The following is a 22,487-nucleotide window of genomic DNA, read 5'->3' on the forward strand; positions in this document are numbered from 1 at the left end:
AATTATTAAAATTAGAATTATTCTACAATATTGAAAAAAAAAAAAATTAAAATAATAATATCACAATAGTGGTTTGCTTTTATTTCATATTTTTACTGTTTATTGGCAAATATCTTAATCAATAGTTTGTCGTGTCTCTCTTTGTCTTAATCAGCGCGCTAATTCTTGTTGGCATTGACGATATGATCTTTTGCAGTAATCCGATCTACAGGTTTCAAAATAACCAAGTCCAAGTTATATTTCTATTTGGTTTTTTGGCCTCTGTGCTGTGCTGTGTGGGGCTACCTATTCCTTCAAAATCGCCCACAAATTTTCGATGGAGCTCAAATCCAATGTTCTCAGACCATGTCAACTGATGCTTTATGATTCAAAGATACTGAATTTGGATTCAACCTCTTTCAGTTTTGATGTTCTTTCGCCCATACATAGAGCTGTTTCCTCAATCGTTGTCTTAATGAAAGCTATTTTGCAGATTGTCGGCCGCTCTGCACCTTTTTAGCAAATATTATAAAAAACAAAATGTGGCACTATGGACTTTAAGCATGTATTTGCGAAAGGACTACTTTTCAGAAGTTGTACCACTTGTTTTGTAATGAAAGCAAACAAATTTATAAATAATAATAAATACAACATGCTTTTTATTTTATTTTGATAAATGAAAACTTATTCTTTTGGACAACTCAACGAACCAGAAAAAAGGTGTAAAATGATTTTTCACTAAGTTGACTCGTTCAAAATTTATTCGAGGTTAAAGTTCAATCTCAAACCGTAAAAGATATAACCGGCTTAAGGTAGTAGTCTGGTAACTTATGCCTATTTTCATGACTTCTTTGGATGGTGGTTTTTTTTATAGGAAAATAAAAATGAATTATCTTGAATATTTAGAGTGTTTTTATTTACATATTGAAATTATAAAAAAATTTTATTTGAAAAAATTTAATACTTTATTACTATTATTATTTGCACTCGAAGTTGGAACCTCAAAAAAAATAAATGCACGTGGGTGGCCCGGGTGATTTTGGCTCTTGATGTTATCTGAAATCAAATATTCTTGATTGTGCTTAATCTGTAGACATGTCATTCTGGTCGGAACTACTGAAGTTAAATTTCAAGCTTAAATAACAAAATGGCGGACTTTGAAAAAAAGTCCTTTTATTATAGCAAAGAAAGGGTTGTAAAATAAAAAGTTAGGGTGGAAAAAATTCTCGTTAGTACCGACGAGAACTATAAGTATGTAGAACAGTCTGTTAAAATGAAATGAAAGCAATCGGTTCAGTAGAAAAAAGTTAGGACCTGGGCCGACCAGAAAAATAATGTTTTGAGAAAAACGCGTTTAAATTTGAACAACTCCGAGAGAAAGGAGTCAGAGGCGCTCTAGGAAACTCGTTATAACTCCCGAAATATTTCGAATTTCTGTCTGAAATTTTCACAGTATATTCTTAAGACATTGTACTTTCAAATTAAGCAAAAAAAATTTCGATTTTTTGAACCCAAGTTACCAGACTACTAGTACCTTAAGGTTTAAAGAATTTTCATAGATGGTATGTAATAAAAAAGCTATGAAAATTCCATGCCGCCTTAATTAAAAAGCCGAAAATCTCGAGAAGTATTAATGATAGCGATTTTGACCTCGGAACTTTTTTATAGCAAAAAAAAATTTCCTACAAGTTTGTCATGTACATTTTTTATATAGCTCTTGTCATTTACAAGATACATATATACAAAAAAATGCGAATTTCGTGGAAAAATCAGGTTTAGAGCCCCGTACTACCTCGCCGGTGTGAGTATCGACTTTGTCGCAATGGGCACTTTTGTAGAGTGTTCAATTCTGAGGAATATGTGTCTAAAGTTAAAGCGATGCCATAAAATGCCTCTGAGCTAAAGAAATTTAAAGATAAAAAATCACGATTGTCGTGTATTTTCAATGGAAAATTTTTACATTTTCAGCGAATTTTTTTAGGGTATTTCCAAGGAAATTTCATGAATGAAAACAATGAATAGTTCAAAAAAAAAAGCACCCTAATATATATATATATATGTCACTATCATTATATACATATTTGTATAAATACTTACCAAGCCCTGCTTTACTTATGCTCAAGCGCATAAAATTCAAATTTTTTGTGCAGAAAATTCGTGAGCGATTGAATAAAAGTTGTGCTGTCTGCAAGGAACACACCTATTTATCAGTATATGTTTAAGTGTACATAAAAAGAAATGTACATTTATGTAAATTTGACATTGTATACATAAATAAATAATTTATATGCTTTTTCTTTCGAATTCATTTGCGTTTTTTATTTGCATTCTTTTGGCAAAATATTTGTATTTTTGCATTATTTATTATTTATTAATTTATATGCCCATCAATAATAATTCCCAGTAGTAAAATTAAACGAAGGTGCAGCAGAGCTGACATGCACACAAGTAAATAAAATATGCATTTTGTTATTGTTGGCATTTGCTGCCATTTACTACTTTATTATGTGGCATAAAGTTGCAAAGGTAGTTAAGGGTTCTTTATAAGAGTAAACAGCAAATGGGCGTTCTCCTAAAATAACATTTTTAAAAATTGTTTGGAATGCTGACAGTTTTTTCGACAGTGCTTTGTTGCCTAAAAATCGTGCTTTATGCTTTATAATGACACCGAAGAGAGAGGAGAGGTGAGGTGCAAAAATGCTGAAGCTTCTGAATTCAGAAAGCGAAAAATCATCGATTAAACTCAAACATGTTCGCATATCTAATTTACACCAAATATAACAGTTGAGTGGAAAATTTGAATTCCTTGATACTAAGTCATCAATAGCACTGATTTGGAACGAATTATAACTTATAAGATTACTAAGACCATTTTTATGTCTATCTTTCAAGAAGCTTTAGTTTCATCCACATAAAATGGAAATTCGCAAATTTTTTCTAAAAGTAGGTACATACTCCTCACAAAGTTCATCACTAACCTGAACCCTTTGAGAATTTTTCGGAATATTTAGCCTAAAACGTAGAAAGGAGAAACTTCTACGTATACCGTTGATCATGGCGGTCATAAATTTATATTTCGGATTGATCGAAATCGATTGATTACCGATCGGGCAAAGAGAGGACAACACGAGTTTAAAACTTTTGGATATTCACCGACGTTCGTAAGTTGTTATTTCGAACCGATCGATATCAATCGAATATCGATGGCACAAAGTTAGGTTCACATTCAACACCCGACGGTAATAAATTGATATTGATAATTGATCACACTAAGAAAAGAGAGTATAAAACTTTAGGGTACCCACCGACGGTGGTAATTTGATATTTCGTACCGACCGCAATATAAAACTTTGGGTATCTACCGAATGAAGGCTGTAAGCTGAACTGAATGGAGAGTCAAATGCAATTGACATTGATAAGACTTTAGTGCCGATAAGAGTTTGAGAGAGTCAACGTTATTTTTCGCTCGAATTTCATCGAGAACAAATAATATAAGAAGGTATCTGAAATGACTGGTAAATGATAGCATACTTGTATATGTATAGTACATAGTTCAATAGCTTAAGAACTTTAAGCGCTCAAAGTTAGTCATAGTTTGTGTATCCTTACTAGTAATAGCATCAAGCTATCTCCATTGTCATCTTGCATTCTAATCTAGCACTGTTCGACGACCAGCTTCTGTGCGACTGTGAAGTCCTTTTGGACTAGAGTGGAACAAAGGCGATATACTGAACTACAAGGTACGTTCCAAAGTAAACAGGAACAACAGTTTTTTCGGCAAAATCAATTTTTTTATTCAAAATAGTGTTCTTCTGTTTCAATACAGCTTCTTGCACGGTCCAAAGGCATGTCGAACAAAAGGCTGTTTTAGCTCGTTGGCCAGTATGGCCGCCAGTATGCCGGTGCAAGCCTTTTGAATGGCCTCTACGTTTGCATAACGGTTTCCTTTCATGGGCAAATGCATTTTTCCGAAAAAGAAGAATTCGCACGGTGCCATATCAGGTGAATACGGGGAGTGGTTTATGGTTAAAATGTAATTTTTGGTCAGATAATCGTCGAATGTTGGATTCTCAGCAATTTTTGGTCGTCAGTCAATTTGTGCGCAACAAACCGTGCACACACCTTTCATAAGCCCAAATGTTCGCTCAGAATGCGATAAATAAATGTTTGGGAGATTTCCATTTACATGAATTTCAATGATGATTTCGGCTGATTTTTGACGAATTCTCGCACAGTTTCGATGGAATTTTCGGTGATCTGCCTTAACAAATTTATGCTAGGCTCAAAGCGCTTTGTAAATTTGTTGATTAATGAGGGTCTATGATCAATTATATATGTAGAAGTTTTAGGTACTACAACGTACCGGCCTACCAAGTAGTCTAAGTGAAATCCCTGTTAAGATCGACTTCTTAACATAAGCCACTCTAAAGCTTCCAGTAAAGCTGAAGACCTAATCAAAAAAAAGTAAATTTTGCAAATCTCCGTGGAATATGTCTAAAATCTTGTCTTTAAATGCAACCTTGTGCATCAAAAGTACTCATCTTTCTTCAATGGTAGAGCATTTCGTTAGCGAAATTCGAGTTTCCAAATACAATTTGCTTTCCGTCACTTTAATACGTTCTGCTGGGTAAGGGTTATACATATTTTCCGCATTTAATAACCGCTAAAGTCAACGGTAGCTAACCCAAACCACCATGCTTGCATGGAAAACTAAATAAACGAGGCATATTATTACCAAATTGCATTTTCATGTTTTCAATTGTTTGTCAATTTTCGTAATAAATTGCCCATTGACGTGTTAACAACCGCAAATTGTTGCTATCGACGACATTTTCCACATTGACTTCTAATCTAATGCACTATAAATAAAGTACGACCTGCCGCAAGCACCCAACCGCACCAACATCGTGCACATAGCCAAACATTGCTTGATGGAGCAGCGCGCCTCATTTCCGCGCGAATTCAGCGACGTTTAACTATCGCTTCGACTTCATTTCGCCATCAATCTATCTATTCGCATTATTTGTGAAAACTTTGCTTCCTTTTTGTCAGTTCAACAGCGTCTGTGTGGTATAACGGTACTTGGTACTTAAATACGGCCCAAATTTTTCAGTATCTCTCAAATTTCAATCGTCGACAAGTGTAGACAGCTGAAGTGTTTGCATAAAATGTCGTTTCCTGCTGCAAAGTCAACATCGCCGTCGCAGTTCGCGGTCACCGGTAAATCGTTACAATTGCAGCTGCCGCGCCCACTGCCACAGTTGCCAACACGTAAAATCTACAATCCCACGTACTTTTTCAATGAAACTTATCAACACGAAATCGCCAATCATTATCGTGACTACAAGCGAAGGCCGCGCATACCGCGACGAAGGCGACACACAATTTATGTGCCCTACAGGCGCGCTGCTTTCTACGGTGTCGTGTCGGGAGAACCGAGAGCAGTGCTGCCAATAGCTGTGCATGATTTTCCCAGGTAATGTGAGGGCGTGAAGTGTTACTTACGAAAAATAAAATTAAATAAAGTAAGGCACAGCCATAGATGAGGTTAAGTCAGTTCCATTTCCCGCTAGGCTGCCTTCAAGTTCAAAAGCGTTGACCTATTTAAAGTATAGTAAACACTTCGAAGTTGTTCATTTTGATCTGATTAAAGATTTTAATAAAAATGCACTGCGAAGAGGTTGTAGTCAGCCGGTAGACACACCTAAAACAGTTCTACTAAAAAACACTTTGAAATCTTTATAGCAGTTTTTGAGTGTTGGATCTTCAACTTGACCAATTAGTATGCGGTAGTTTGTTCGACTTTGAAACTTCTATGAATTCCAACGTCAACTTTTTGATAAGACTATTATTGTGCTAACTGGTCTCAGCTTAAACGCAGCATATTGTAAAGCTTATAAGCTTGCAAGAACGAGTAATTCAGTCTTTTTATCAGCAGAATGGAACTCCGCTAACTTCTTGTTACAACTCCTCACCTGAGGTTAGCGACTGTCGTTCAACTACTAGTACTACCGTAGTCGCTGGATCCTTCTGCCATGTAGTAAATGGCTTGGGGTCAAGTGCGCTACTTTGCAAGGTTTGTATTTTCGTAGTTTAGCGCCCACGTACTAAATTTGAAAATCTAACCGGATGTAAGATGTTGATGGCCTTTGGAAGAAAATGAGGTGCACACATCTCAACATTTCCTGCTTGATTGTCTCCCCGCAACGAAATTGAAAGCACATCTACCGGGTCCGGCACTCAAAGTGTATTAAAAAAGTCATAAATTCGGTTTGGAAAATTATTTTTATTTATTTTTAAGTACAAAATGTGTGAAAATAATCATAAATTCAGGACCAATTCACTTTTGCTCGATATGACCACCTTTTTGCCTTAACTATGGCCTTGAGACGGTCAAAAAACGAATCACAAGCTGCCCGAATGTGACTTGCCGGTATTTTGGCCCACTCACGGACAATGGCTTTCTTCAGCATCTCGAGACTGGTGTATTTTTTACTTTGGACCTTGCTCTCCAAAATGGTCCAGAGAGAATAGTCCATTGGATTCGCATCTGGTGAATTCGAGAGCCATTGTGTGTTCGTAATGAAGTTCGGAACGTTGTTTTTCAGCCATCACGCTTTGTGAGACGATGCTGAATCTTGTTGAAATGTCCGTGGTTTGCAATTGAAATGTTTGTTTGCCCACGGCTTCAAAGCAGCCTCCAGAACACTTTCCCGATAAAATGTCGCATTTACTTTGACGCCAGGCTCGATGAAAACAATTGGAGAGCGCCCATCTGCGGTGACAGCGGCCCAAACCATTATTTGTGGCGGGTGCTGCCTCCTGGTGGCCAACCGATGACTTAGATTCTCGTATGAACGGTCGGTCAAGTAAACCCTATCGTTTTGAGAGTTTACAAATTGCTCAATTGGACAAATTTTTCTGTCAGAAAACACAATGTTCAGAATTTGACCGCTTTCGGTCAAGCGAAGCAACTGCTTTCAAGTCTTACTTGTTGCTGCTCGGTGTGAGATCATGGGCCGTTTGGAACTTGTAAGGCTTGACCTTGTGCTCATTTTTCAATATGCGTCGGATGCTGCGGTCGGATATTTTCAGTTCTTTAGCCATTTGATTGGCACTTCGTCGTGGATTTCGCTCAAGTCGCTTCTTCACTTTCCGAACCATCTCACGTGACGTTGCTGTCCTTTGATGACCACCCCCATGGCGTTTTGCGATGCCACCAGTATCATTGTAACGAGTGATGGTGCGAAAAACAAAAACTTTATTCACATTAAGTTGTTTGAGCTCACGAACAATTGCTGGCTGTGATTTTCCAGCTAAATATAAAGCAATCACACTATTACGTTTGAATTCCATCGCTGATCACTTTTTTTTGCGTTCACTTTTGGCAAAACGCTTTTGCACACTTGTGAACAATACTTCGAACTGTCATTCAGCAAATTTATAAACAGCTGATTCCAGTGCGACAGCTGCGCGAACGGCCTGAAGTTGGTTACACTTCGAGTGCCGGACCCTGTATATGAACTATATACGAGTATGTGAACGGGAATATAATAAATGGTTCTAGTTGCTTTAGTGTTGTATGAGGTCGGGCACTTAAAGGAAGGTATTTATCTTGAGACTCCACATCTTTCTTATTTTTTTGAGGATACCTAATAGTCTTGGTTTTAGTCTTACGTTTACAAAAATTGTACTTTTTTTGGAGAATTTGGTAACATTGAGAATTTTTTTGACATTTCGCTGACCTACTTGTAGTATTACACTCCATACAAAAAATCCTTATATGCTTTGCTGATACATTCAATGCAGATCCTCTAGAGGTTTCACACTGTTTGGAGTTTTGGCAGACACTTAACCGATTTGGTCATGCCGCTGATAAATTTTTTCTTTTTATTGAAGAAATTGGTGATTTCAAGAAATCATTCAATCTCCTTAAACTTAAATTTTTTGGTGGCTATAGAAGTTCAATATATCATATAATCAAAAAATTCTACCTGTTTTATAAATAGTAATAAAGTCGGACGCAAATTGTTGAAGTTGTATGAAAGAACGAAAGTTGGAAACATACAAGATTGCAAGATTTGATTGAGGCTGAAATAGCTCGGCAGTTATGCCTTAGACGAACAGGGAGACATTGCTGAAACTGACATTGGCCGGCTCAACAAATGTCTGATCGGTTGAAAGTGCTTTGTCGATTTATGAGCGTCTTTTAGATTTATTGGTGTTCTAGGTACCACAATTGACTATCTTTTTAAACTGTCCAAATGAGATCCTTTTTGCGTTCGACCATTTAACCTAACCAACTAAAATAGTTGGCATTCTCTTTTGGCCTTGTCATAGAAATCTTAGTACAAAAGCAAAATCATTCCATTAACCATAATCAGTCATGGAATTAATTTTATGGCGAAAAAGTTAGAGCGTTTAGGCACAGTACTTTAGTACATCTTCTTCTTCTTTATTCATATATACATCTAAAAATACATATATATTAATTAATAACTAGTTGCTGCAATCTTTAAAATAATGCTTTATTAAACTTATAGCAGATAATCTCCTCTAAGATCAGCTCGTTACGGTAAACATAATCAAAACAGACAAAGCATATAATTACCCGTGACATCTGGGCGCGCACTCGCCAACAATTTAATCGACTATATTAAACCTGAAGAAAGTTCTAAGAAAAAAGTTGCCATGTCCCCTCATATACACACTAATATGTAAGGACAAGGTCAGCGAGTGTAATTTTCAAATGAACTTTTGCGACAACAAATTAAAAGAAGCCAAACATGTACTTTAGCGCTTCATTAAGGCATTCACCTAAAAGCTGCTAACTACTAAATGCAACAGTCACACAAACATCACACACCAGTTTGTTTGTAAAGCAAAAAATCCAAAAAAATGTTATAACATTTTTTATGGCCGTAGAATGTGTGTGGAAAATCCGCAAATAAAAGCCACAAAAGTAAACACAAATGTACAAATACAACTATAGTAATAACAACAGCCATTTGTGTGCTAGCAAAGTTGGGGGATGAGTGAGAATTGAATGCTGAGTGCCGTTAGGTGGATATAAAGCGTCAACTAACGATGCACGGCGGTGCCGTCGCGTATAAATATATGCGAAAGCATTTTCTATGTACATACATACATATATGTGGCTGTAAATAAGCGCCTGTTGAATAGTATACTTGTATCGTGGGGTTTAAAGCTGACTTGTATACGTACAGTGCGGTGAATGTGTTGAATATCCTACCAGAAATTATTAAAACAAGTTTTCAAAAAAAAAAAAAAATGTTGTACTATATTTGTCGCTACTGAAGAGCAGCATTGTTGGAAATCGCCAAGTAGTTAGAACAGTGGGTTAATTGTGTCCAATATATTATACAAATTTATTTAAAAAAATTTATAAAAAAAAGTAATCCTTTATTCAAACGCAGCTAGATCAGGTTAGAAAATTTTTGAAAGCAAAAAAGCCAAAATATGACGAAACACATTGAAAACGGAAGATAAAATAACAAAAAATAAAGGTAACGAATTTACTTGCGGTCTGCGAGCGGGAAGAGGCAGGGGAGGAGCTTGGTTTAAATGTTATAAATAGTTAAGCTCGATTTCCGGCAAAACTAAGAGATCTATAGCAAATAGTTGAATGGAAAAATTGTAGGTAATGAAAAGATCTAAGACTTTTGTTTTAACACATTCATCACATGAGCGCAAAATATGTGAAATACTCAAATGTCCAAGTTTTTTGGGATTTTAATTTTTTTTCTTGTACTAAAATAAAATCTTTCACAAAATTTGTTGTACGCGGAAACTAACATTTTTATGTCCCAAATACCTTGTTTTTTTTTCTAAAATTAAAATATGAAGGAAGAAACATTTTCGATTCAAAATCGAAAAAACTATAGTTTTTAACTCAAAAATACACTCCTGAAAATATATTTTTTTTAAGTCATTAGAATTTATATTTACAAAATTCTTAACTGTCTAATGGTATAAAAATACATGTGACAAAAAATTACCCCGAACTTGTAATTTAAATTCTTCGAATAAATGATATTTCAAAAAAAAATGTATTTCCAGCGATCTAGATACCTTTTATATAGATTACTATGGTTTCCGGTGGAACATAATTCCTCTACTATAGCCGAAAGCTGGTTACTTCTCGGTGATTGCTAACTTCGGGCGCTCATATTTTTTGACAGTAAACGTCCGCATTAGAGGTATTCTGGTTTAAAAATTCGAAAAAATCGATTTTTATAGTATAACCCTTCGAGAAAATGTGTCTAAGAGGATTTTTCGAAATTCAAATTATTTTCCGAGTTACAGCTCATTTTGTGACTCCGACTCCGACTGTGCGCGACTAGTTCTCAAACTTTAAACTCGTTTTTCTCATAACTACTTTTCTAGAAACAGTGTGCATGATATCTCAAGTTCAACCGATTCACATGAAATTTTACACAGAGCTTTCTTATACATTATAGTATCGCACTACAAAAAGCTTTCGAAAGAATTTTGTTTTTTTTTATTTTTAAAAAATTCCGAACCACAAAAAAAGGAAATATACGAAACTTTTTTTTCAAACCCCCACCATTTTGTAAAATTTTTTTTTTTTTTTTTTTTTTGATTTTAAATTTAATTTTTTTTTCTTATATTATATTTTCTTATTATATTTTAAATTTAATTTTTTCTTATATGTTTCGTATTCCTAGAATATCAGTAAAAAGCATATAAAAAATGGATAGTCAAAATAATTTTTGATTTTTTTTTATCGCGTCAAAAAAAAAATACCTAAAATTCGGGCTTCTAAAGCAGCATACCTCCTTATATGGTTGGTCATATGAGAGCAGCCCCGAGAAGATTATTTCCTATTAATCCCACCAAGCACACAGCAAATCGTTCCTGTTAGTCAATCTTTGCTCAGCCACCGTTTCAGCCGGCTTACCCCAACTCATTTCTATTATTTTAACGATATTTTCAACAATTGGTCTTCCTTACTGCAAATGTAGAAAGTGGTCTTATTTCTTGGCATATGTTGGCAAAATAAATTTATTACTTATTTGGTTTTTTAAGTAGTTTTTAATATTTTTATTAGTATTACGTATGTACTACATATATATTATATAATTAAGTACTAATAAATTTTTAATTTATAAGGATTTTCATACCAAATTTGCCATTTTAGTTTTTGCTCTCTATTTTATATTTACAAACAAGATTTATATCTAAAAGCAATTTATACTTTAAGCTTCTATAACTGAACTATTCTATTAACGTAATCTGTTTGGTTTCGAACACAGTTTTGAGTGTTATTAAAACCTAAAACTTTGTGTTTAGTTTAGATTCGACTAATAATTTGTTAAATGAAGAATTACTTCATACGCTGGGAACATTTAGTGATCTGGCTCATGTATTCAGAAAACATACTAATTATAATCTTTAAAAAGGTATATAAAATGACTTTTCCGTAAAAACACGCCGGTGTAGCCATGAAATGGTTTTAAATAATTTGTGATCTTGGTTTTATCTTAAGAAACGTCTCAATGTTTAAACATTCGGCATCGACCGACCAAACTTGAACCTCATATTAAGCGAGTGTTCGTTTCGACCAACTCAAACTACTTGGATCACTCGTTACTTCTTTAGGATATGTCACAACTTTCTTATGAGGATGCTTTTTTCTGAGACCAATCAAGTCAACCCGATACATGTACCCTAAATAAAGGAAATAAATGATTTACTTATACTATTGATATAGAAAAAAATCCATTATATTACCAATAGATGGCTTTTGCAATCCGAAATTTTTAAGCTTTCGTAGATTCCGTGCCGAAATTTTTAATGTTGCACCACGATCTGGAAAACCAATTGTCGACAATATCGATAAAAGAATGGAAATCGTTGAGCACGATCGTTGCGAAATCGCAACAAAATCAATACAGTTTTGAAGGGAATGGTTAGAAATCATGGAAAATGGGTCACATCAAGCGAAAACGGTGTGGTCGAATCGCAGTGTGTCAGTGCAAACGATAACTCAGGATTAACTGCCAGGAAAGAGTGGCTCTGTTTGTTGGTATTGGCAGGGAATCATCTATTATGAGCTCCAACCCTACGGTAACCTGCAATGACAGCAATTGGATCATCTGAAGTAAACTATCGCATAGAAGTGGCAAGCTTTGGTGAATAGGCTCGATAGCAGCTCGGGAAGTTTAGTTAGGATAATCTTATGCATAAACTTTATAGTTAGAACCTCGTAATGCCAGTGACTAAAGTGAATACTAACTGTTCCAGTCTATGACAAATGATTTTGCTTGCAAAACATTTCCCTCAAGAGGAGCTTATGAAAATCAAGGCTTCCAGATGCTTACTTTTAAGAACGAGGTATTATGAAATCAGCTTCGAAATATCAACAAGTTATGGAACGAAACGGTGCCTATTTCATGGATATCGAATAATTCCAATTATGCTTAATACAATCTGCAATGCAATGCAAAATAAGGGACTCGTTTTTACTGGACCTATCGTTCTGGGTACTGAAATCTCCACAGAAAAGCTTTCAAAAAATATAAAAAACAAGAAAAAACGTGAACTTCGGCTGCACCGAAGATAATATACCCTTCACAGGTGCATTTCTTTTAGTAACTATGTGTTCAGTTTGTATGAAAGCTATATGCTATAGTAATCCGATCTGAACAGTTTTTTCGGAGATTACATTGTTGGCTTAGAAAATAATCTATACCAAATTTGGTCAAGATACATTGTCAAATGTGAAATTTTTCCATACAAGAACTTGATTCCGATCGTTCAGTTTATATGGCAGCTATATGTTATAGTGGTCCGATATCGGCCGTTCCGACAAATGAGCAGCTTCTTGAAGAGAAAATGACGTTTGCAAAATTTCAAAAGGATATCTTAAAAACTGAGGGACTAGTTCGTATATATACAGACAGACGGACGGACGGACAGACAGACGGCCATGGCTGAATCGACTCAGCTCAACATACTGATCATTTATATATATACTTTACTGGGTCTCCGACGCTTCTTTCTGGGTGTTAAAACTTCGCGACAAACTTAATATACCCTGTTCAGGGTATAAAAAAATAATTAAGATGTAGTAGGCTATTTTGGTTAGCTTAAGCACATTTTAGCGCTTTTTAAAAACTTTTTCCCTCAGCAGTTCACACTACATACACCACACATTTAACTTGGAAAGCTTTTGACTAACAATGCTACTTTTTTGTGAATTATCAAACAATAACAGCACACCAACGTTAACTCGATGTGCTATTGTTCTCAAACCGCATTTACAGCAAATAACGGTATATTGTGTCACAGCGCCAGTTCGAAGTTCAAACGCTTATTTACTTTGAGTGACCTCTCAAAAGCTTTAAGTTTGTTATCAACTTTTTGAGTACACTTGAAACACTGTGCTTTATGTATTAGCGAAGTGACCAGCCAGGCATGCATTAAGTCATAATAAATTATTCAGAAAGGTAGCTCTTACCCCAAGCCACCTGTCAGGGATGACAGCCATGTCAAGCTGTAGCTTCGCCTGTGTGCAACAAGCTATACACCATAAAGCTTAGCAACAGCGTACAGTCCACCGCAAAAACCCAACAATGCGGACGCATCGAGCTACGGAAAACCGTGGGATCTTTTGTCTGCTTTTATTTTCACTTTCGACTCTCCCACTGTCTTATTACTCCCTTTTTATTTCTGCTTATTTGCTGCTTTCTCCTATATGTATGTGCATTTGTGTGTAGTGTGTAGAAATTTGTATTGTTGGACCCTCGGTCGACTTGTTGTTTAATGCCTGAACACACATTGGACTAATTACAGATTCACTGCCGTTTATACAACACCGCGCGGTCGTCAGACATTGTGTGAGAACGCGCCGCCAGACGATACGTACAACGGGACAGTGCGACGCATTCGTCAGGCGAACAGCTATAAGGAACTTAAGTTGCTGGTCGATAGACAGCTGCGGTGGAGGGACAAGCACGGCGTGACCAATTACTGCAACGGAAGGATTGACGCGCGCCCGAACGCCGAAGGTGAAGGGTTTTGTAGCCGCAAAGCGTTTAAGTGCGCCACAACAGGTAAAGGAAAAGACGAGAACTCATCAAAGCGGCAAATAAATAGCGGCGCTGACGTCAATGCAGACGGCGCTAATGCTAATGGAAAACTGTACGATTACAATGATGGGTATGCTGATGATGACGCTGACAATAGTGTTGCAAATGACAGCGTAGGGAAAGTGAAAGCACCAGCATTGCAAGTGCCACGTAGTAAACAAGCAAATAATAAACGAACTTGGTACCGAAAACTGCCAGCGGCTAAACAAACAGCGCGCACAGCTAGTGCCGAAAGTGTTGGCCACAAAGTAACACGAAATCAGCATTGCGCTACAGCACTTACAAAGGTTAGCACGTACGCACACAAAACGCGCCCACATAGCGTTAATTACCACAAAAACGTACAACCGTTTAGTGTAACCGCAGACGGAGCTTTAAGTACCACCGCAAGCTACTTGCGCTTAGCTTGTGAGTACTACGAGCAAGGAGTGTTGCGGCACGTCGAGTACCTGCAAGCAATCGGCCAGCGGAACGCCGCGCGTCGCGAGCAGCGCAGACTTGCCACAGCGTGCGCGCAAACGTCACAAACGACGCGCAGCAGCAGCAACGAGGGCACAGCTTCGCGCGACAGTAGCGCCAGCAATACGCCGGTTGATACGCCACGCGTGCGCAGCGCGGAACATTGCTTTCGTTTGACCAATTTATTGCGGCGCATTGGCCGTAGGCGTAGTTTCAAAGTTGGCTGCAGCGCCACTGCAATAAGCGCGCCGCAACATAATCCGTGCGCGATACGCGTTAACATTAAACCGTTTGTAGGACGCGCTGTAAAAGCATTAAAAGCGACGCGGCAAAAGAACGTCGCGGCGCCAATTACGCCGAGCACGCCAGCAGCGCATACAGCGCGTACGCCTGATGGTTGTAGCATGAACGATTATCTGAATGCCAATTCGTCAAACGCAATAAATACAACAACAGTGGCAGCACGCGCGCATTTCCATGAATTAATTGATCATCTAATGCAATTAGAGATAAGTGACATTGATGCGTCATTGCCGAAAATTACATTAACAGACTGTTCGACCATCGGTAATGCGGAGCCAGTAGAGGTAGCGCATACAGACACGACAGCAACAAGCCATAGCAACGATAACGCTTTTGCATTTCAATTTGACAACGTTTACAATAGCAACAATTTTAGTGCCTACAACGCGTTCGATACGCAAGTCGCTGAGCAAAAGCAGCTAGAGCAACAGGTACGCACAGCGGCGCGTCGTAAAGGTTTCACGCTCAGGCAAACGAAATTCGGTACATCGTATACGAGTCTCGATATTCCCGACGAAGTCCACTATAACAGCGAGGCGAGGCCACCGTAAAAGGTGAGACACGAATGCGAACGAGCAAAATAAAAGTGTATGTTATTACTTTCAAGACGTTGAGTTGTGTGGCCTGAAGATACTGAAGATAGATGCACAAAAGTCTTGTGGATAATAATAAATAATTGTAAGGGAGTGTGAGGCCATCGGTTTGATTTTTTTGGCTTTTCAAAGTTGTGAACATACTAGTTTCTGCATAACGCTTCACATACATTTGTAAATTTAGGTAATCTCAAAGGACTAATAACTTCAAATCGGCTCTGAAGAATTCAACTCACTCAAGTCGTAATTTTTAAGACCTTGAAAGTGATTGTTTTTAATATATTAATCTTCAGTTTGTAATGAAGTTGTTTATAAGGTGTCTCAGTGCGCAGCCTGCTTCGTACTGTGTTCGGGTAAGCAAGTCCTAAGGATATAAGCTTTTACTATAATTTTTTTCTATCCTGGTCTATGGCAACTACAAGTACAGCGTAAATTTTTAATCATTTCGCATTTACCTGGATCTCTGCGGATATAACCTAATAATATTTAGACTAACACTATAAATCCGGATCTGAACCTTTTGGAAGGAAATGTCGTGGCCTTTCGTATTAATCCCAACATATTTCAAAGTATAGGTTCCGGGTTTTATAATTGTCTTGAAAACAGTATTATACTCGAAGACTTAAGAGTTGGAACTCAGGTCAGTTGATTTGTAGACACTTTCACAGTACATTAACTACAGATAAATGAAGGTTGCTTCAGATATGTTTTCAGATTCCTTCTTATTTGGAGTCTTTATGTGGTCTAAGAAGAAAATATCTACTGGAAAAGCTTTTAAAATCTTAGATTTGCTCCTTGAGACAGAAGACGTTGGTTATAAGGCGCGGTTTAGTGCTTCCACTCTTGAATGTAGAACAAGAATCATGTTATATTCATGAGAAGAAAATAAAAAGTGTGAGTTTTTTGTATGAACTCTCTCTGAACCCTAATAGTTGTTTAATGGTTTCAAAGCTCAAAAGCTTCATAGAATGTTCATCAGTGCTTTTTGGCCAGTTGAAAAATTGTAAGACCCCTTCTACAAACGAGTATGTGTCAAAAGTCCGAAAAAGTATTTAACAAAAGGATTAGTTAGGGCTAGCTATAAGCTAATTTTGTAATGCGAGTCCAAATAGGTACATACGAGTATCTTAAATTTTGAATAAAATAAAGTTGAAAGTTGACTCTCATGTGCTTTTTCTTTTTACTTCAGAAAAAATCACATGAAAGCTTCCTTTTCAACTTTATTTACTTTTTGTGCTTTGGAAAAAGCACATGAAAGCTTCTTTTTTAACTTTATTTTGGAGCCGCATAAGATTAATTCTTATTTTTACTGAGATTATAGTAAATTAAGACGCATCTAAACTAATTACAGCCAATTTTTCGTTTTTTATTACTTTTCTTTGTTCTGCTACATATCAAAAACATGACCACAATTGTTTTATCTTTTCCTCCCCACAGCCTTGCCATCACTATTTGTACAAACTCAAGTGTCCTGCCACTTAACGCAACTTAAGCACAGCAGTAACTACTTCATCTCTCCAGAAACTCAATAAATAAGCGAAGTGTAGAAGAATTAACGAACCAACAACCGATCGATATCATCGTTAGCCATCGTAGCTTAACATTTTTCGTGCCAGCAGCCATTCATTGTCCAACTGAAGTGCGACATCAAGTGTGTTCAACCGTCAGAAGACCGTTACCACCGATAACATTATTGTTGTTGTTATTTTCTTTTGATTTATCCAACGGTTTTTCGCGCATCGTCGTCGCTGTGAACAATGGTTGCAATCGAACATCGTCAAAAGTCATCGACAGCAGCAACAGCAACAGCGACAGAGACTTCAGCAGCAACAATCAATATAGCCGTATTATCGCCAACATCGTCCGCCTCATCAACATCGGCTGCGTCAAATACGACCACCACCACCACTTCGAGCATTCAACAACAGCAGCAGCAGCAGCAACAACAACAACAATTACAAATAAAGAAAGAGGAGCAGGAGGAGAAACCGCATTTGGTGGACGACGAGATATTGAAAACCAATCAGAAATCGCCAATAAAACAGAAACTGGCTAAAATGTCGGAGTTGGAATCACCCGCCGAGATACAAAACTCGGAGAAAAAACAAGCACATAAACCAACTGCCGGCGCTGTCTCGAAGAGTGCGGTTAGTCAGCGTAATGTCGATATAAAGATTGCCAAAAAATCGAACTTGGATGCGGCCACTAAGGAGCTTACGAAGAAAGTACTCAAATTGGATTTGACGGGGAAGGAGTTGGACGAATTTTCGATTAAATCACCCAAATCTCCAATTGGTAAGTTGTAACTATGATAGAAAAGACACTTAATAAGTAGTTACCAGAAACTTAAAAAAGTAAACAGATTTGTTCAGTGGACAGAAAAGCATGTATGCCAAAGGGAACGTAACTGGTTAGTATCCTAACCACAACTCTGAGTTTGGTTTTGATTAGACCGAAGAATTGAATTCACGGCTTCTATTACAATATTTCCAAGAAGCCTGTCGAAATACTACAAGTTATTATAGTAATCCAGCAAACGCTTAATATATCCAAAGTGATTGGGAATGTCTAATTTGTCCCAACCATGCGAGATCTCTGCCAGCACACCATACCAAGTAAGCTGCCTGATTAGAAGTTTTAAGAAGCTTAACACATTACCGTCGTTTTGATATAAAGTTTGATTATTCCTAATTGACTAAGTTAGTTGGTTCTATAGAAGTCCTTTTTTAAAAATAACGCCTCGGAAGTTTCACGCTTGGACCTCCTCCTCTCAGCCATAAATCTCTCTTGGTGATCCGACGTAACAGCTACCAATATCGTGAAGAAACATGGGAGTTGTCTTATAACCGAAATTTCACTTATAAGCTATTTGGAATGCTTGTCTAAATATTTTGAACAAATGCTAATCTTTTGATCATAAATACCATTGAAGTGTAAATATTTCTTCCGAATGGTTATACTTTATAAAATTTTATGGGTTAAACGCTTTTTACTATGCTGGAACTTTTTTAAAGAAAATAAACAGAGAAACTTCAAATTTAATGAGGAATGTTTATTATCATTCGAAAGGATACTCTGAGACATTTATTTTTTGAAGATTATCTCTTTCAAATGTTGACCGCGGCTACGTCTCAGATAGTCCATCCGTCAACTGGCGAATGATACGCATGATATATTCCTCAAAGGCCTGAATCCAAGCGGGATTGGCTGCATAGACTTAAGACTTTCCATAACCCCACAGGAAAAAGTCTAACGGTGTGATATTACACGACTTGGTGGCCAATTGACCGGTCCAAAACAATAAATCAATTGATTGATGCGATGTGTGGGAAGTGGCGTCGTCTTGTTGAAACCAAATATCGTCGAGATCACAGGCTTCGATTTCAGATATAAAATAGTCGGTTATCATAGCGCAATAACGGTCGCCATTGACAGTTACGTTTCCACTTTTCATAATATGTGGACCGAAGATTCCACCGCTCAACAAACCACCCCAAACCATTGCTTTTTCTGGATAAAATGTCAGCTCTTGAATCTGTTCAGGTTGCTGTTTGCACCAAATGCGGCCACTTTGTTTGTTTACATATCCATTGAACCAGAAATGGGCCTCATTGCTGAACAAAATTTGTCTGGAAAACAACGGTTCTTCTTGAAACTTTTCAAGAACCCATAGAGCTTAGCGATGTCACTTGAGAAGGTCGAGCGCCTTCAGTTCTTGCAGTTTTCGACGTAAAATGCGTCAAGTCGTTTCATTTCGGTCGAATGCTATCCAATAATGAATGATGGGTCTCCAGATGGGGGATGGTGTTGCGAATGGTACGCTTGGTAGGCCGATTATGTTTACCATAAGTTGAGCGAATTACGCGAATTACATTCTTTACAAAACAGAAATTTTCGTACTGAAGTTGAACGATTTGTAAACGTTGTTCAGGTGTAAGTCTTCCCATAATGAAATGCCAGACAATACTGAACAAAAATAACATGAAAAAAAGGCTATTGAAAAAAGTATCTCTACTTGGATCAATTTCTTTTCTTTCTTTCTTTTAAGTTATATACATAATTTCACTCTTTGATATCTTGCAGCGCGCTTACCACATCAAACATCACTTACCTCCTCAGTCGATGTGGAGGATCGCAAAACGTTACGTGAGGCCTTATACCAGGGTATATTTCATCGTCATCGAAGAACCATCTTTGCCGTCGGCAGCTTCTTACGCATGTTACGCAGTCGCAATTCACAATACAACACCATACGCAGCTCATCCGAGGGCGAGGATGTGGATGAGGTTAGATAAGACAATGAAAATGTGTAGACACACCAATCTACAGTTATAAATCAATAAATTAACGGTTATATGAGAAAGAAAGATACAAAAAATCATACAAACACATATGCATACATACAAACAATTATATATTATATATGTATCATAAAACATAGAAAGTAATGATAAGCGTATTTATGTTACGTGAGCGATATAAATAAAATATTACTGTTAACAAATGCAAATCATACAAGCAGAGATAATACAAATAGGTGCAATGTTGATGGTGCGATAGTGCGGCCGCTCCTAAATCTACCATATATTCAGTTATATATTTGTTTGATAGTATGAAGTATACGCCGTCTTCGCTGCGCCAAACCTTCTAGCATGACGAATCGAACAAGCAACTGGCATAAAAGCAAGTGACTGGCATAAACTGTAAGTAGCGAAAGAGCAAGCGTTTTTCTCACACATGCTCTCTTGTATTGAATGGAACTACAAGTATATTGTTGCTCTCCATTTTACATTTTTTGGTAAGCGAGCGGCGAAACGAAGACGGTTAAGGCAGGCAAACAATGACAAGGAAGCCACATATAGTAATGTCTGCCGCGCCACACTCATACATACATACATATAGGCACACATATATCTACTTATTTAACGAAAGTTGTTAGTTTATTAGTGAAAAGGTGAAAATATTCACGCAAGAATTTACGAAAATTGCGAAATAGCGAGTGGTTCTACTTATTTTTCTCCACAACACATATTCATACTTATGTATGTAATTACCAAAAAATGCAAAAAATTCTAAAAAAATAACAAACATATTTTGTAGTCCCCTTTTTAGTTCTACTTACTGTAAATTAGCATGTAGCTTTGTAGCTAAATAATTCTGTAAGCCCTGCAAGTGTATGAAATAATTTGAAGATTGTAAGTATATTTTGCACGATTCATTAAAATTTTAAGAAATGTCATTTTATAACTGCAAAATCGCTTGCTTTAATATATAAAATGTATTCGTGTAGTACTTAGTTTTCTTACTACGAAAAAAATCGAGCAAAAAAATATATACACACATATATATGAAGAAAATATTTTAAATCAAATGCATATAAACCTAATAAATTTGTTATACCAGTAGTTGTCGCATGTATGAGACAAACGAGTTTTATTATATACATACATACAAACATGAGTAATATTTTTCAAACAGTTTTGCTTAACACATTCCGTATAAGCCGAATAACCTCGAATTAGTTACTTACATACATAATAAATGATATAAATATATAACAAATAAAAAAAGACCGGACTTTTTATTGAAAAAAATTGAATGTAAGTAGGTTAGGTTAGGTTAGGTTAGACAGGCCGGTTGTCACACCACACTTAACCCGTGAGCAAAAAATAGTAAGACTTTGTTCATAATTTTAAAATTTTTAATTTATTCTTCAAAATTTATGTCACCCCCTCAAAGTAATCCACCTTGGCCACAATGCACTTGTGTCATCTTTTTTTCCAATCGCCGAAACAGTTGGTAAAATCAATTTCCGGAACAGCCTTTGCTTCAATTCACTCCAAACGGTTTCCCTGGAGCTGTTGTTTGAGATAGCCAGAGGTCAGACGGAGCTAAATCAGCCGATTACTGTGGCTGTGGCACGCTATTGGTTGAAAATTTGGCGAAAACCGCTTGAAGAATCAATGCAATATGCGTGGTCCAAAAACAAAAAGTTGTCGCCCCATAATTCCGCCCTCTTTTTATACTCTTCCAACAACTTGCTACACCTAACGGCTTTTTCCTAACGGTTGCACGTATCGGAGCACTGCCACACCCACAAATCGCCATTAACCGAAAATATAGAAAGTACCATAACTAAGCACTGAATAAGAATTTCTACCGACAGTGTGAAAATGGATGAAATCGGAGAATAACCCCGTTCACTCCCTCATATAACGGTATTGTTCAAAACTACTAAAAGCGCGATAAATCAATAACGTAATACGCCAGAAGCATTAAAACAGACTATCGAAATGGTATGGGAGAGCTTTATGGGGCCCGGTGTGAAAATTGGTCGATGGGTGTGGCACCGCCGATTTCGACAAAATTCTGTACGTAGCATTCTTTTGACATTCTAATGTTCCATTGTGGAAATTGACGAAATCGGACAACAACAACGCCCACTATAGCACAATTGTTATTATTCTTCCGATATTCCAACGATGGCAGTAAGATTTATGACTATTAACTGATTTTCAGGCAGCTTTATTTTATTAACGTGTTAATCGTCAGTTGATGTTGATGGCCGTCCTGGACGTGCTTCATCGTCAACGCGTTCTCGACCCTCTTTGAATAATTTGTACCAATCAAAAACATTTTCTCGCCCGACCATGAACAAGTTCGAATAGCAATTACCCGATGAACAGCAAAGCGGTGGGGTCGATGAATTGCTGGCCGAACTATTCAAAAACGGCGACGAAGAACTGATAAATAGCATGCATCAGCTTTTTTATAGAATATGGTCGGACGAAAGCAACGATCGGAATTTAAGTGTGCTTTGTCCAATCCACAAAAAGGGAGACCCCCAACTACAGTGATTAAAGCCCACCGTCAATAAACTGATGTGACCTTATCAGTATGGCTTTAGGCCTAGAAAAGAGGATCGACACACACCACCTTTTCGTTGATTTCAAAGCTGCTTTTGACAGCACAAAAATTAGCTACCTTTACGCCTCTATGTTTGAATTTGAAACTAATA

General features: G+C 37.0%; 1 protein-coding gene across 3 annotated transcripts in view; it reads left to right on the top strand.

Moving 5' to 3' along the window:
* Nucleotides 1–21,039, top strand: part of LOC126760479 (probable protein phosphatase DDB_G0282105) — a 109,074-nt gene extending 88,035 nt beyond the window's left edge. For all 3 annotated transcript variants that reach the window (XM_050476126.1, XM_050476124.1, XM_050476125.1), the window contains exons 4-5: nucleotides 16,907–17,764; nucleotides 19,553–21,039. In XM_050476126.1, coding sequence (XP_050332083.1) covers nucleotides 17,227–17,764; nucleotides 19,553–19,764 — 750 coding nt within the window. In that variant the 5' untranslated portion in view covers nucleotides 16,907–17,226 and the 3' untranslated portion in view covers nucleotides 19,765–21,039. The remainder of the gene's footprint in view (nucleotides 1–16,906; nucleotides 17,765–19,552) is intronic.
* Nucleotides 21,040–22,487: the final 1,448 nt, after the last annotated feature.

The sequence above is a fragment of the Bactrocera neohumeralis genome, chromosome 5 (genome assembly GCF_024586455.1).
Source record: "Bactrocera neohumeralis isolate Rockhampton chromosome 5, APGP_CSIRO_Bneo_wtdbg2-racon-allhic-juicebox.fasta_v2, whole genome shotgun sequence".
NCBI classification, from domain to species: domain Eukaryota; kingdom Metazoa; phylum Arthropoda; class Insecta; order Diptera; family Tephritidae; genus Bactrocera; species Bactrocera neohumeralis.